Source organism: Mus caroli, unplaced genomic scaffold (genome assembly GCF_978045245.1).
Source record: "Mus caroli unplaced genomic scaffold, Mus_caroli_1 scaffold_20, whole genome shotgun sequence".
In the NCBI taxonomy this organism is placed as follows: Eukaryota; Metazoa; Chordata; class Mammalia; order Rodentia; family Muridae; genus Mus; species Mus caroli.
The window spans coordinates 55571769-55584470 of record NW_028227275.1 but is presented as its reverse complement, the minus strand read 5'-3'; the positions used below and the strand labels follow the sequence as shown (position 1 = coordinate 55584470).

The window sequence follows — 12702 nt, the reverse complement described above, 5'->3', positions numbered from 1 at the left end:
TGTGTAGATGTAAGTGTCTAGCTCATCCTCTGGTGAAACCTAGGACATGGCTTTCTCCAGTGCTCTTGCAGAACCTAGAGTACTGGTCTCAGCTAGACTGGCTCTCTCCCCTTCCCCAGGTCTAGGGTGACAGATACGTGCTAACCACATCTGGCTTCTGTTTGTGCTGGGGATCTGAACTCCAGTCCTCATGCATGCATAGGAGGCACTTTATTCACTGAGTCTTCTCTCTGTGCCCCACCATCATGTTCATGCTTAAAGTACATATGCATTACCATAATTTTAAAATGACACTGGCCAGTCGTGGTGGTACACACCTTTAATCCCAGCACTAGGGAGGCAGAGGCAAGAGGATCTCGGTCCCAGGACAGCCTGGTCTTAGTAGTTCCAGGCTGGGCAGAGCGATAGGGAAACCCTGTCTTATAAAACAAAACAGGCAGGCTGTGGTAGTGCATGTCTTTAATCCCAGCACTTGAGAGGTAGAGGCAGGCGGATTTCTGAGTTCAAGGCTACACAGAGAAATTCTGGCTTGGAAAAGCAACAGCTGGACACTGATTGGAGCTTGGTCCTGTAAGGACCTGGCATGGTTCCTCTTTAGTGTAAGTTAAGTGTTCTTGAGAGATCAGCCAGCCCATTCACAGGTAACCATTATGACGGTACTGAAAGAAGGGAGACATACACATAAATCTTTAAAAAAAAGGGGGGGGGCGCTGAAGAGATGGCTCAACAGTTAAGAGCACTGACTTCTAGAGGTCTTGAGTTCAATTCCCAGCAACCACACTGTGGTTCATAACCATCTTATCTGTAATGGGATCTAATGCCCTCTTCTGGTGTGTCTGAAGACAGCAACAGTGTACTCGTATATATAAAATAGATTTTTTTTATTTTGTTTTTCGAGACTTTTTTTTTGTTTGTTTGTTTTTTGAGACAGGGTTTCTCTGTGTAGCCCTGGCTGTCCTGGAACTCACTTTGTAGACCAGGCTGGCCTCGAACTCAGAAATCCACCTGCCTCTGCCTCCCGAGTGCTGGGATTAAAGGCGTGCGCCACCAACGCCCGGCCCGAGACATTTTTTTTTAAAGATTCATTTATTATTATATGTAAGTACACTGTAGCTGTCTCCAGACACTCCAGAAGAGGGCGTCAGATCTCATTACGGATGGTTGTGAGCCACCATGTGGTTGCTAGGATTTGAACTCCAGACCTTCGGAAGAGCAGTCGGGTGCTCTTACCCACTGAGCCATCTCTCCAGCTCTTTTCAAGACATCTTTACCTGGAGTGGTTTTTTTTTTTTTTTTTTTTTTTTTTTTTTTTTTTTTTTGGTTTTTCAAAAACCTGGAGGGTTTCTCTGTATAGCCCTGGCTGTCCTGGAACTCACTTTGTAGACCAGGCTGGCCTAGAACTAAGAAATCCGCCTGCTACTGCCTCCCGAGTGCTGGGATTAAAGGCGTGCACCACCGTTGCTGGGCTTCTGTATTTCATCTGGTGATTTTTGGTATCTCCTTTCAAAAAAGCAAAAACAGGGGCTGGTGAGATGGCTCAGTGGGTAAGAGCACCCGACTGCTCTTCCGAAGGTCAGGAGTTCAAATCCCAGCAACCACATGGTGGCTCACAACCATCCGTAACGAGATCTGACTCCCTCTTCTGGAGTGTCTGAAGACAGCTACAGTGTACTTACATATAATAAATAAATAAATCTTAAAAAAAAAAAAAAAAAAAAAAAAAAAAAAAGCAAAAACAGAAAACAAAACAAAAAAACCCACAATGGCTGGGAGAGGGGAGAGGCGGTGATAATATTTAAAGGAACACTGCTGTTGTGTGAGTTGGAAATCACCTCCACCTGCAGTGTCAGCTGGGCACTGAGAAAGAAGCAGGGCAAAGATGGATGGCGCTTGGGCCCTTCGCTTACTGTGCTTTGTTTAGGATTTTGTCTGTCTGCACATAACCCAGGCCTTTACACAGTTGTTTACCTGAAAGTCGGCCTTAAATTCTTTACTTTCCTGCCTCCACTTCTCAGTACTAAGACTACAGCTATGCCTAAAATGTTCCTTTTTGGGGTGTAATAGAATTTTATACCCTGGAGATGGCTGTGAACTCTGGAGGTGACTCAAGGTGTAAAAACCTCAACCAAACAAGCCTGACAACCCCAAGTTTGTTCCTTGAAGTCACTGATGGAAGAAAAGAGCAGATGCTGAGAACTCTTCTCACCTCCACGCACAGAGCATGCGCACGCGCACCTGCGCCTGCTCACAGTGGCAATTAAGGAGCTGGGTGTATTGATTGCTTTTTTTTTTTTTTTTTTTTTTCTTAAAATAGCTCAGTAAGGAAGGATTTGTCTTGTCTCACAGTCTGAGGGTATAGTCCATCACACAGGAAGCAATGGCAGCAGGCCTTGAGGAATCTGGTCAAGTAGATACAGGGCGAGACAAATGCCCGTGCTCAGGCCTCTTTTTGCTTTTCATTCTGTCTAGGACCCGCCCATGGAGCAGAGTATCCTCCAAGAGGGGGTTATGTTCCTCAGTTAACCCTCTCTAGGAACTCCTTCAGAGGCATGCCAGGAAATGTGTCTCCTAGGTGATTGTAGATTGTCAAGGTGACAATATTAACCATCAACACTGGGCATCCCATATTGTACTTGCTGAGGGCTTTACCATCTGGGCTGGGCCTTGTTCTGGTGGTGCTGGCTCTGGCGCCTCTGGCTTGCTGAATATTGCTGGTAACGGGCTCTAGACCATCACTACTGAGATCAGTTCTGATCCCAAGAAAACCAAGCCTGTTAGAAAAGGCAAGCCAAGGGATTGGGGAAGCAGGATCATCAACCAGGTCTGTGTCTCCCTCAGTCTTCCGCAGGCAGGCAGAGTATCCACTCCAAGCAGGCCTTGAAAACAGCCATGCAGCCTGCTGAGCCACAGCTAGAAGAACCTAAGGACTCCGGGGAGCCCACTATAGAGGTGACAGCAAAGCCCTGGGGGCTCCCTCATCTACTGTTGACCCTAAGACAGAAGGCAAGGAAGATAGGCAGCTGCAGAAACTCTTCCTTAGGCTAGGCTAAGACTTGTGTTCCTGATGCTCAGACTCCTCGCTGTGGAGCATCTTGGGTCCTCAGCAGCTCAGTCCCCTCGGAAACAAACCTCATTTGTCCTGTCCTTTCCCCTGTTCCTCCCCGACCGAAGCCAAGGGCCACAGAGATCTAATTCCTCTAGAGAAGAGAGGTGGACAGGGGAGGGAGGGCTGGCTCTTGGGTTGGAAGCCTCATACCATTTCAGTCACCAAGGCACCTTCTCTGCAAAGCCATCTTCAGAGCCAGCATTGGATGAGCAGCCGGAACCTACTGTCACATTCCTGTTCACGCTCCTGAACACTCCGGAGCCCATAGACGATGAGACGACGTAAGGCTGCCTGAATGGTGTGTCTGTGCGTGAGTGGCTATTATTGAGGAACTTGAAAGACAACCCCCACCTAAAACCATTCAAACCTGTGCTAGGATTAAGCTTTGGGCTGAACAGCGGAAAGTCCACACGTGACTGATGGGGCTGGGTCTCAGGCTGGGAACACACAGCTGGTCTCCAGACCCTGAGGTCCGACTCTTACCTCCCCAGGGACACAGACATATATGAGAATCAGTTCATTGATGAGGATGACTGGGGCCCTAGACGGACCTCAGAAGAAATAGAGCATTTGCAAAGGGACTGCAGGAGGTGAGTTTCAGGGACAGACCAGTGGGGCAAAGTTTGCAGGACAGGTTGGGGAAGTCAGATCTAGTTCTTAGCCAAGGGCTTGGGCTGCTGCTGTGGCTTTGGGTCTCCGCTTTCCTTGAATTCTCTGGCTGTCTTTTCTGTTGTCTTTATTCTGTCAGGGCCGACTCTTAAGCACAAGTATCCTACAGGACCAGGATCTGTCCCACCCGTTAGTGACCATAGCCATGGCTGAGTGGCAGGAGTCTGATGCATTGAGCATTCTTAACTTTAACTGTCAAAGAACTAGATGGGTAGCTGGTGGTAGAGGGGTTCTGTTCTGTGATGTCAGCCAATGGAGCTGGGGGTCCATTCAATTCCTCCTGGCAACAGAGGTCAAGGATGGAAGTGATGGCTCTCCTCAGTGCTCCATGCCTTTGACCCTGGATCTGAACAATGCCTGTTTCCACTCACACACTTCTGGTACTGAGCTCTCAGGCAGGGCTGATTCAGGCTAGAAACTTTGAGAGTCCTGAACCAGGCCTTAGAGAGCTCAAAGAGATGGCCAGCCTTCTTCCCTGCTCCATGGAGACTGCCACCCAGGTAAGAAGCAGCCTGCTTAAGAAGAGTTGGCTATGGGTGAGTAGCTGTAACCCCAGCATTTGGAGATGGAAACAGGAAGATCAGGTGTTCAACATCTTCCTCTCTTTGAGAATTGCAGGCCAGCCTGGGCTACATGAGATCTTGGTATGAATAAATGAGGAAGGTTGAGCATGTAGATCGGGTGGTTAAGCATTTGCCTTTGAGGAAGCTATGCTTCAGATCTCAGTATTGTACATCTAGGTAAGACTGTGTGTGTCCAAAGTCAGCAGTGAGAGATGGAAAGAGAAGAATCAAGAGTTCAGTGTCCAAAAAATGCCGGGCAGTGGTGGCGCACACCTTTAATCCCAGCACTTGGGAGGCAGAGACAGGCGGATTTCTGAGTTCAAGGCCAGCCTGGTCTACAGAATAAATTCCAGGACAGCCAGGGCTACACAGAGAAACCCTGTCTTGGAAAAAAAAAAAAAAAGTTCAGTGTCTGCACTGGCTGCTCTTACAGAGGATCTAGGTTGAAATCCCAGCATCCACATAGAGATTCACAACTATCTACAACTTTAATTCCAGGGAATCTGCTCCCTCTTCTCACTTGCTGGGGGCACCAGACGCAGGGACAGACAAAACACTCATAAACTAAGTCAATCTTTGTTTGCTTTTCAAGACAGGGTTTCTCTGTGTAGTCCTGCCTGTCCTGGAACTCACTCTGTAGACCAGGCTAGCCTGTAATTTACAGATATCCACTTGCCTCTGCTGGGATTTAAGGTGTGCACTACCACTACTCAGTGGAGATAAGTAAGTCTTAGAGAAAATGCTGGTCCTGGTAGTCCACACTACATCCCAGCACCAGGAGGCTGAGGCCGGCAGGTCTGTGTGTCTGAGGCCAGTCTTGTCTACATAGTGAGTTCCAGGACAGCCAGGACTATGTGGTAAGACATTGCCTCAGAAATAACAAAAAAGAAAAAGAAGAGGATTGGTTTTTCTGGGCTGTTTATGCAGGTTATATGGGAGGACCAGTTTCCTCTGCAATGGTGATGTGGGAGGGAGGCACCAGCGACAGAGCTATTGCAGGAAGTGTGTGTATTTTAGGGGTTCCTGGGGCTCAGGGGGCTCTCCTTTCTCCTAGGCTTGAGGAATCACTGTACGCTAACCAAAGGGAAAACCTGGCCCTTGAAGAAAAGCTAGAGAACTTGGTGAGACCCTCAGCCCAAGAGCTATTCTTTGCCTTGGCTCCTCCCCACCCCAAGCCTTGCCCCTTTGCTCCTGAGGCTGAACTTAGTCCTGCTGGTTGGCCACCCACGTTAGTTCTTGTAACCCTTTGTCCTAGCCTACCGTGGTGTATGAGGACCTGGAGAGCATTCTGATCATCCCAGAGGAATCCAGGCTCACCCAGGAAACAGATGAAAACTCCCAAGTCAAAGCAGAGGGACATTCAAAAGAAAGCAAGGATAAGTCAGCAAGCAGAGGCCACTCAGGAGGAAGCAGGGGCTACCCAGGAGGAAGCAGGGGCTACCCAGGAGGAAGCAGGGGCTACCCAGGAGGAAGTCCAACCTCTTGAGCAACCGAAGAGGGCTCCTGGCCTGCACTACTCCTTTGACACTCCCATACCTTTGCCAGAAGCCACCTCATCCCCAGAAAATTCCACAGGAATGCTCCACCAGTCAGCCCCTCTTTAAGCCCCAGCAATAAAGATCACCACTGAATTGCAGAGCCTTGGGTGAGGTGGACATCCAGGGGATCTGAGAGCTAGGTCTCTGGACCTTCCTAACTCCCATAGTGCTGCCTTCAGACTCAATCAAGATTTCAGAGTACAGACTAAGGTTGCGAAGAACCTCTTTTGTAGGTCATGGGGTGTGGAGCAGGAAGATGGTAAGAATTCCCAAGGGTTTAGAGATGCATTTAGATTTGGGCTGTGACTGCTTAAGGGCTTTGCCTTTCAGTGTGTGCCCAGCCTGGGGAGCCTCACTAGGCTCCCACAATTCCTAAAGTGAGAGACAAAGTGTATGTGTGAAGGGAACACCTACCTACTCCTACGTTCTCTCTCTCTTTCTCTCTTTCTTTTTGTTTTGTTTTGTTTTTCTTTTTTTTTTTTAAAGATTTATTTATTTATTATATGTAAGTACACTGTAGCTGTCTTCAGACACTCCAGAAGAGGGCGCCAGATCTTGTTACCGATGGTTGTGAGCCACCATGTGGTTGCTGGGATTTGAACTCTGGACCTTCGGAAGAGCAGTCGGGTGCTCTTACCCACTGAGCCATCTCACCAGCCCTGTTTTGTTTTTCGAGACAGGGTTTCTCTGTGTAGCCCTGGCTGTCCTGGAACTCACGCTGTAGACCAGGCTGGCCTCGAACTCAGAAATCCGCCTGCCTCTGCCTCCCAAGTACTGGTATTAAAGACGTGCGTCACCATTCCCGGCTCAGAAGTCCTACCTTCTAAAGCCTGGGGAGATGACTCAAGTAATGAAGTTCTTGTCACTCAAACTGAAGTACCTGAGCTGGAATCTCCAAAATCCACATAACGGTGGGATGCATAGCATGAGGAGAGGTCGTTATCCCAGCACTCCCAAGGGGAGATGAGAGGTAGAGACCAGAATCCCTCAGGTCAGCTAACCTGCTGGGCCCATGCAGTGTGGAAATAGCAAAGATACCTGGAGTGAGAATTTTTGGATTTGGTTTCTTTAAAAAAAAAATAGAAATATTGTAAGAATATGTTTTCATTTTAACCCAAGGTGTGGATATGGGGCTGCTTCAGTCCACAGCAGCTGTGATTTGCCTCATGCTCTAGCAGGGGCATGAATTTGCCAGCTGCAGATAGTTTCTGCAATTGTGTGATGGCATTTGGATTTCTGGGGACTTTTCTGAGGATATACAAGTGTTAAGGCTGCTGAGAGGTAGTGTGGGTGGGTGGTTGGTTGTTGTTGATTGTGATTTGTTAAGTAATTGTGAGTATAGAAGAAAACAAAAAGAAGAAATTAGATGTCCGGACAGTGATACTTGTCTCAGGGGACTTGACTTCCCTAATCCACAGGAAGTAGCCTAACTCCTGACTTTATTCACGGATGTCTCTGCACTTCTATCTTTTTCTCTAGTGTTAGGGGCTTGAAAGGTTATAAGAAAAGAGATGAAGAAGGGTGGAAGAAAGAAGAACCCACAAAGTAGCCAAGACAGCTCCGGATACCTGTCTAAACTGACAGCGTGACCTCCATGGTGTGGTTAAGAGAAAGCTTTGATTGTAGAGATGAGAGCGAGGACAGCCAGAGGCATTTGAAAGAGTCCGGAGCAGAGAGTGGAAAAAAGTAAACTGGACACAACCAGGGCTATCTATGAGAGAGGGGAACTCGCAGGAGATAGAGTAGCATAGTGAAAGGGGAGGGAGGGAGGGAGGGAGGGAGGGAAGGGAGAGAGAGAGAGAGAGAGAGAGAATGAGCATATCAAAAATAGCAGGGATAGCAGGGGGCAGGGGGCTGGAGAGATGGTTTAGTAGTTAAGAGCACTGGCTGTTCTAGAGGACCTGAGTTCAATTCCCAGCAACCACATGGTGGCTCACAACCACCTGAAATGGGATCCAGTGCCCTCTTCTGGTGTGTCTGAGGACAGCAACAGTGTACTAGTATACATAAATAAATCTTAAAAAAAAAAGAAAAAAGAATAGCAGGGTTATAAGGAGAGAGAAGCTGGGGGAGGAAGCCTGTGGTGAAAGTCGATTGCATCCTAATCCATTTTAGAAAATAATCTCTTAATGTTATGGAGCCTGCGCTGGACTTCCTCTCTAATCCTCCAAGAAAGCTTCCTGAGGACAGGAAACCCTAGAATGAGGGAGCATGGGAGTCGGGCCACCTCTTCCTGCTCTTGGACCTGCACCACCAACCTGAAGGAGTTCCCTGCTTGTGGCTCCTCCTCCAGCCACCCACAGTGTAGTGAATCAAACCCAAGGCCTGCTGGGCTAGGCACGCACACACTAACACAGCGAAGCCCCTCTTGCCTCTGTATAACTTTGAAGTACCCTGGGGACTGTTTCAAGCACAGTGGCTGAGGGGACACTTGAGCGGGCACATCTGACCCTGATTCAGCTTAGGCTGAGCAGAACTCACACCTTTAACTCTACAGTCCACCTCTTCAGAGGCCCCATCTTCATCTGATGGTTGCAGGGGGCTCCCAGCTTCCCCTGAGAACCACTTCCTGCCAGTCCTTGACCAGCGGCCCGGTGGTACAGTGAGCCTTAGTCTCCCTAAGGGAAGCATGCGGTAACAATGTTGACCAGGGATGCTTTGGCCAACAGTTCAATGGTGAAACTACTTATCAGACTAAGGACATCCTTCCACATTTATTAGAGACTGATTTATTGTATATAAAACATTTCCCAGCTGGGCGTGGTGGTGCACGCCTTTAATCCCAGCACTTGGGAGGCAGAGGCAGGCGGATTTCTGAGCTCGAGGCCAGCCTGGTCTACAAAGTGAGTTCCAGGACAGCCAGGGCTACACAAAGAAATCCCAATATATATAAATTTTCCCCAATTATATTAAACCTATTCCCACCTCCTTTGTGTCTACATTTGTCAATTTAGATTGGCTCAATCTTGAAGTATAATCCAATAGGACTGGAGACTAAATACTTTAAAATAAAGTGTTCATAGGTCTTTTGGACCGTTAGATTGCTTGATATTACTAAGGAAGAAAATTTCCAGAGGTCCTGGGTTCAGTTCCCAGTAACCACATGGTGGCTCATAACCATGTGTAATGGGATCGAATGCGCTCTTCTGGTGTGTCTGAAGACAGCTACAGTGTACTCATATAAATAAAATAAATAATTCTTTTAAAAAAATAAGGAAGACATTTTGTTTTAATTAAGGGGGAGGCATGTATGGCACAATGCTTGTGGAGGTCAGAGGACAAGTCTGTAGAGTTCTCTCTGTTCACCTTTATGTGGGCTGCAGGGAGCACACTTAAGTCCCGAGGCGTGTATGGCTAGCTGAACCATCTCTCTGGCCTGCAACCAATTACTGATGGTGATTTCCAGCTCTTGTCAGCTTAGTCAGGAGGAGTCCACAGCACATCCTCTTCTCAGGAGTTCACAGTCAGCAATTACTGATTGTTCCATCCCACTTTTATGTAAGCAAGCCTCTTTTTCTGACCATGGCATCATTTTTATAATTGTTATTATTCAAATATCTTAGTTTCCCATTGGGTGGGAACTCAAACTCCAGAAACTCACAATCAAACGCCTTGTTCTGCAAATAAAGGTTATTTTCCTTGCCTAGTAAGAAACAAGATGGAGCTTAGGAACAGACAAGACTGAAGTGGTCTGTATCATGCTTCTCTCTTTTAAAGCAGAGTAAATATAGACTGAGGAAAACTCTGGAAAGGTCGAGGGGTTCTTGGGAAGGAATACCTTAACGTAAGGTATTCCCTCACGAGCAGACATCATTGTAACCTGACTGCCTCATTCCCTCTGAAAGCCCTCAGGCCTGGGAACCCAGGAACGTAGGCTTTTAGGCACTACCAAGGCTGCTGGGCTGCTAGCAATCAAGTGAATTAGAGAGCCCCCAGCTAGCTTTCAGGCACAGGAGTATAGGTGTCCCTAATCCCCCTGGCCCTCCAGTTCCCAGCTTGTGATGCTTAAACTCAGTCCCTGTGGCCACTCCTGTTGACACTGCCTGGCAGTACCAGCCTAAAAGTTGTTCAAACCCAAGTCCCACAGGGAAGCTGTGATGGTTTTACAAGGTCTCTCAGTTTACACACAGCTCCCCCAGATTTGGTAGTCCAAAGAAAGTTTTGTGTGTGCTAAAGCACCATGTACAATCCTCCAGACCCCACTGTCCTCAAGACACTGGGCTGAGAGACAAACCTTCGTATGTCCCATCTGGTGCCATCTCCTGGGAAGTGCAGAGCCAAGAGATGCTGGACATCTTCGGAGTGAGCATGGGGCTGCAGCCTCATCCCTGTTCTCTGTTCTAACCACATCTGTGGGACCATGACTGGACAGACTTTGTCTGTAGCACAGCTGATGATAGTGCATACCTCATAGGCTCTAGCTGGGTCCAAGGATTCAGTGTGATATATCCTAGTGAATTATGGTTATCAGCCCACTGTCTGGCTTGAAAGGCCTAGGGGAAACAAGTTTGTTTTGTTGTTGTTGTTGGTGGTGGTGGTGGTGGTGTGTGTGTAATATATATGTATGTATGCATGTCATGTGCACATGTATCACATATATGTGTGTGAATGCTTGTGCACAGGAGTAGGAGGGAGTAGGACCTGCTGAGTCACACCTACTGGGCTGTGCTCCAGGTCCCAGGGTGGAGGCTGACCTCAGGTGGGGACATGGACTGCTTGCTCTGCAGTGATACCAAGAGGACAGGGGATGAGCCAGGGCTAGGAGGCTGAGCATCAGAGCAGTGACCTGAGAAGCAGTGGTCAGCTGTGGGCTGGGCAGGGAGAAGGCTGTGGGCAGGGAGAGGAGAGGGAGCTGGCAGCATAGCTCAATGACTGATTACGTTTTTACCTTTTACCTGTGTTTGATTTCCTAATGAAAGGACTAACCCTACCACCAAAGGTTATCTCCTGACTTGCACATGCTTGCTGTCGTATGAACACATACATCTAAATAAGTGAGGTTTGGGGGAGGGCATTGTTTTTGGTTTGGTTTGATTTTTGATTGGTTGGTTGGTCTTTTGAGACCATGGTTTCTCTGGGTAGCCTTGGCTGTCCTGGAACTAATTCTGTAGACCAGGCTGGCCTGCAACTCACAGATTCACCTGCCTCTGCCTCCTGAGTGCTGAGATCAAAGGTGTGCATCACCACTGCCTAACCCAAGTAACTAGTATTTTAAAGGCAGAGAGAAGAGGATATAAGACTGTTATCTGTGGGCCCAGCCAGGACAACGGGACAGAAGGGCCTGTTTTATGACTTGACAATGCTTAAGATGGTTTTCTGGTTGTGCTCAGAGAGATCATTAGGAGTTGAAGCTAGATCCAGCTGCTTGCTGAGGTCTAAACAGACATTCCCAAATGTAAGGCTTGTTCTATACCTTCTGTGCCTGATGCCCCCCAGTGTCATGTGACACTCCTGCACAGGCACCAAGTGTAACCATCATGTGTCTTTCCCCAAAGAGGATGAGGGGTCACAGGCTGAGCCAGGAGACAGAGAAGGGAGAGGAGCGTGGTGGCTGTCCCACCAGAGATGGGGGTGGGGTGGAGGGAGCTCACCTCACACGCTTTATCTCTCTCCAATGCTCACAGTCGAGAATGTTCAGTGTCCAGTCAGGCAAAGTGTCCCAGTGTCTGTGGAAGTGTGCACACCAAATGATTCCAACAGCTAGAGCTGATTTCCTCCTTGTTTATAGAGCATTGTATGTGCATCAGTGTGTGTGTGTGTGTGTGTGTGTGTGTGTACATGAGTGCATGTATCTGTGTAGGTCAGAAGTCAGTCAGTATCTTTATTCATCACCTTTAGGATTTATTTATGTGTATGTGTATGGGTGTTTTGTCTGCATGTGTATCTGTGCGCTGTGTGCCTGCTGGTGCCTGCAGAGGTCAGAAGAAGAGAAACAGATCCTCTGGAAGTGAAGTTAGTGGTGACTGGTGCAGAGCCACCATTTTGGTTCTGGGAACTGAACCTGGGTCCTCCACAAGCTGAGCCATTCCTCCAGCCCCTCCGTCTCACTTTTTGAGATAGGGTCTTTCCCTGAGCCTGGGGCTCTCTGATTTGGTGATATTGGCTGGCCAGCAGACCCTGAGGATTCCCGCTCCACTTTCCTAACCCTGGGGTAGGGGTTATAGACATAAGCTAGCATGCCCAACTTGTACAGAAAGAAGTACTGGGGATGGGACCCAGGTCCTCAGGCTTGCACAGAGGCACTTCACTGACTGAGCCTTCTTCTCAGCACTTCCTATTTTAGACAGGGTCTCATAAGGGCTGCCTCGAACTCACTGTTTCCTAGGTCTTGAGCTTCCAGTCCTCTTGCTTTCACCTCTAGTGGGCTGTGCCTGGCTTGAGGTGATTTCTCCAATGCTGTACATACAGATGTGGTTCACCATGCTCTGAGACACAAGCCAGACACAAGCAAAACTGCACTCACTCTTGTCTATGTGTCTGCCTGTGCCTTCAAATGTTCAAAGAATGAACTCTTTCCAGGACAGGGTGTGGCTATGCCCTGGGTGTCATCAGACCCTCTATGGCTCAGTTTATCATCTAACCTTAGCAACTAGTTCCTCTTTAAGGAAGGCATGTGCTCTCTAAATTGGCAATCTTCTGATAAGACCCAAGGCCATCGCCTGGGCCCTGATAATCATCAAGCCTGTGTCTCTCTCAGGCTGGACTTTGCTTCCCCAGGGCCCAGAGCTGAGTGAGTAAGGGAGGGTATAGCAGAGGAGGGAGTATAGCGGATGGAGGGGGAGGGCAGTGGGATTAAGTGGGTAAATGGAAGAATGGAAGGGGAAGG

General features: G+C 48.2%; 2 protein-coding genes across 4 annotated transcripts in view; both read left to right on the top strand.

The window, feature by feature from the left end:
* The window catches only part of Fau (FAU ubiquitin like and ribosomal protein S30 fusion), a 106004-nt gene that overhangs the window by 35730 nt on the left and 57572 nt on the right, over positions 1-12702 (top strand). The window lies entirely within an intron of this gene.
* On the top strand, positions 2620-5958 carry LOC110286114 (uncharacterized). Of its 2 annotated transcripts, XM_021152577.2 has the most exons (6): positions 2620-2714; positions 2839-2949; positions 3290-3387; positions 3598-3696; positions 5393-5459; positions 5594-5958. In XM_021152577.2, exons 2-6 carry the CDS (start codon positions 2890-2892, stop codon positions 5822-5824), a joined length of 555 nt encoding a protein of 184 aa, XP_021008236.1. In that variant the 5' UTR covers positions 2620-2714; positions 2839-2889; the 3' UTR covers positions 5825-5958. The 2 variants fall into 2 exon arrangements, with proteins under 2 accessions (XP_021008236.1, XP_029328729.1); XM_029472869.2 differs by lacking the exon at positions 3598-3696.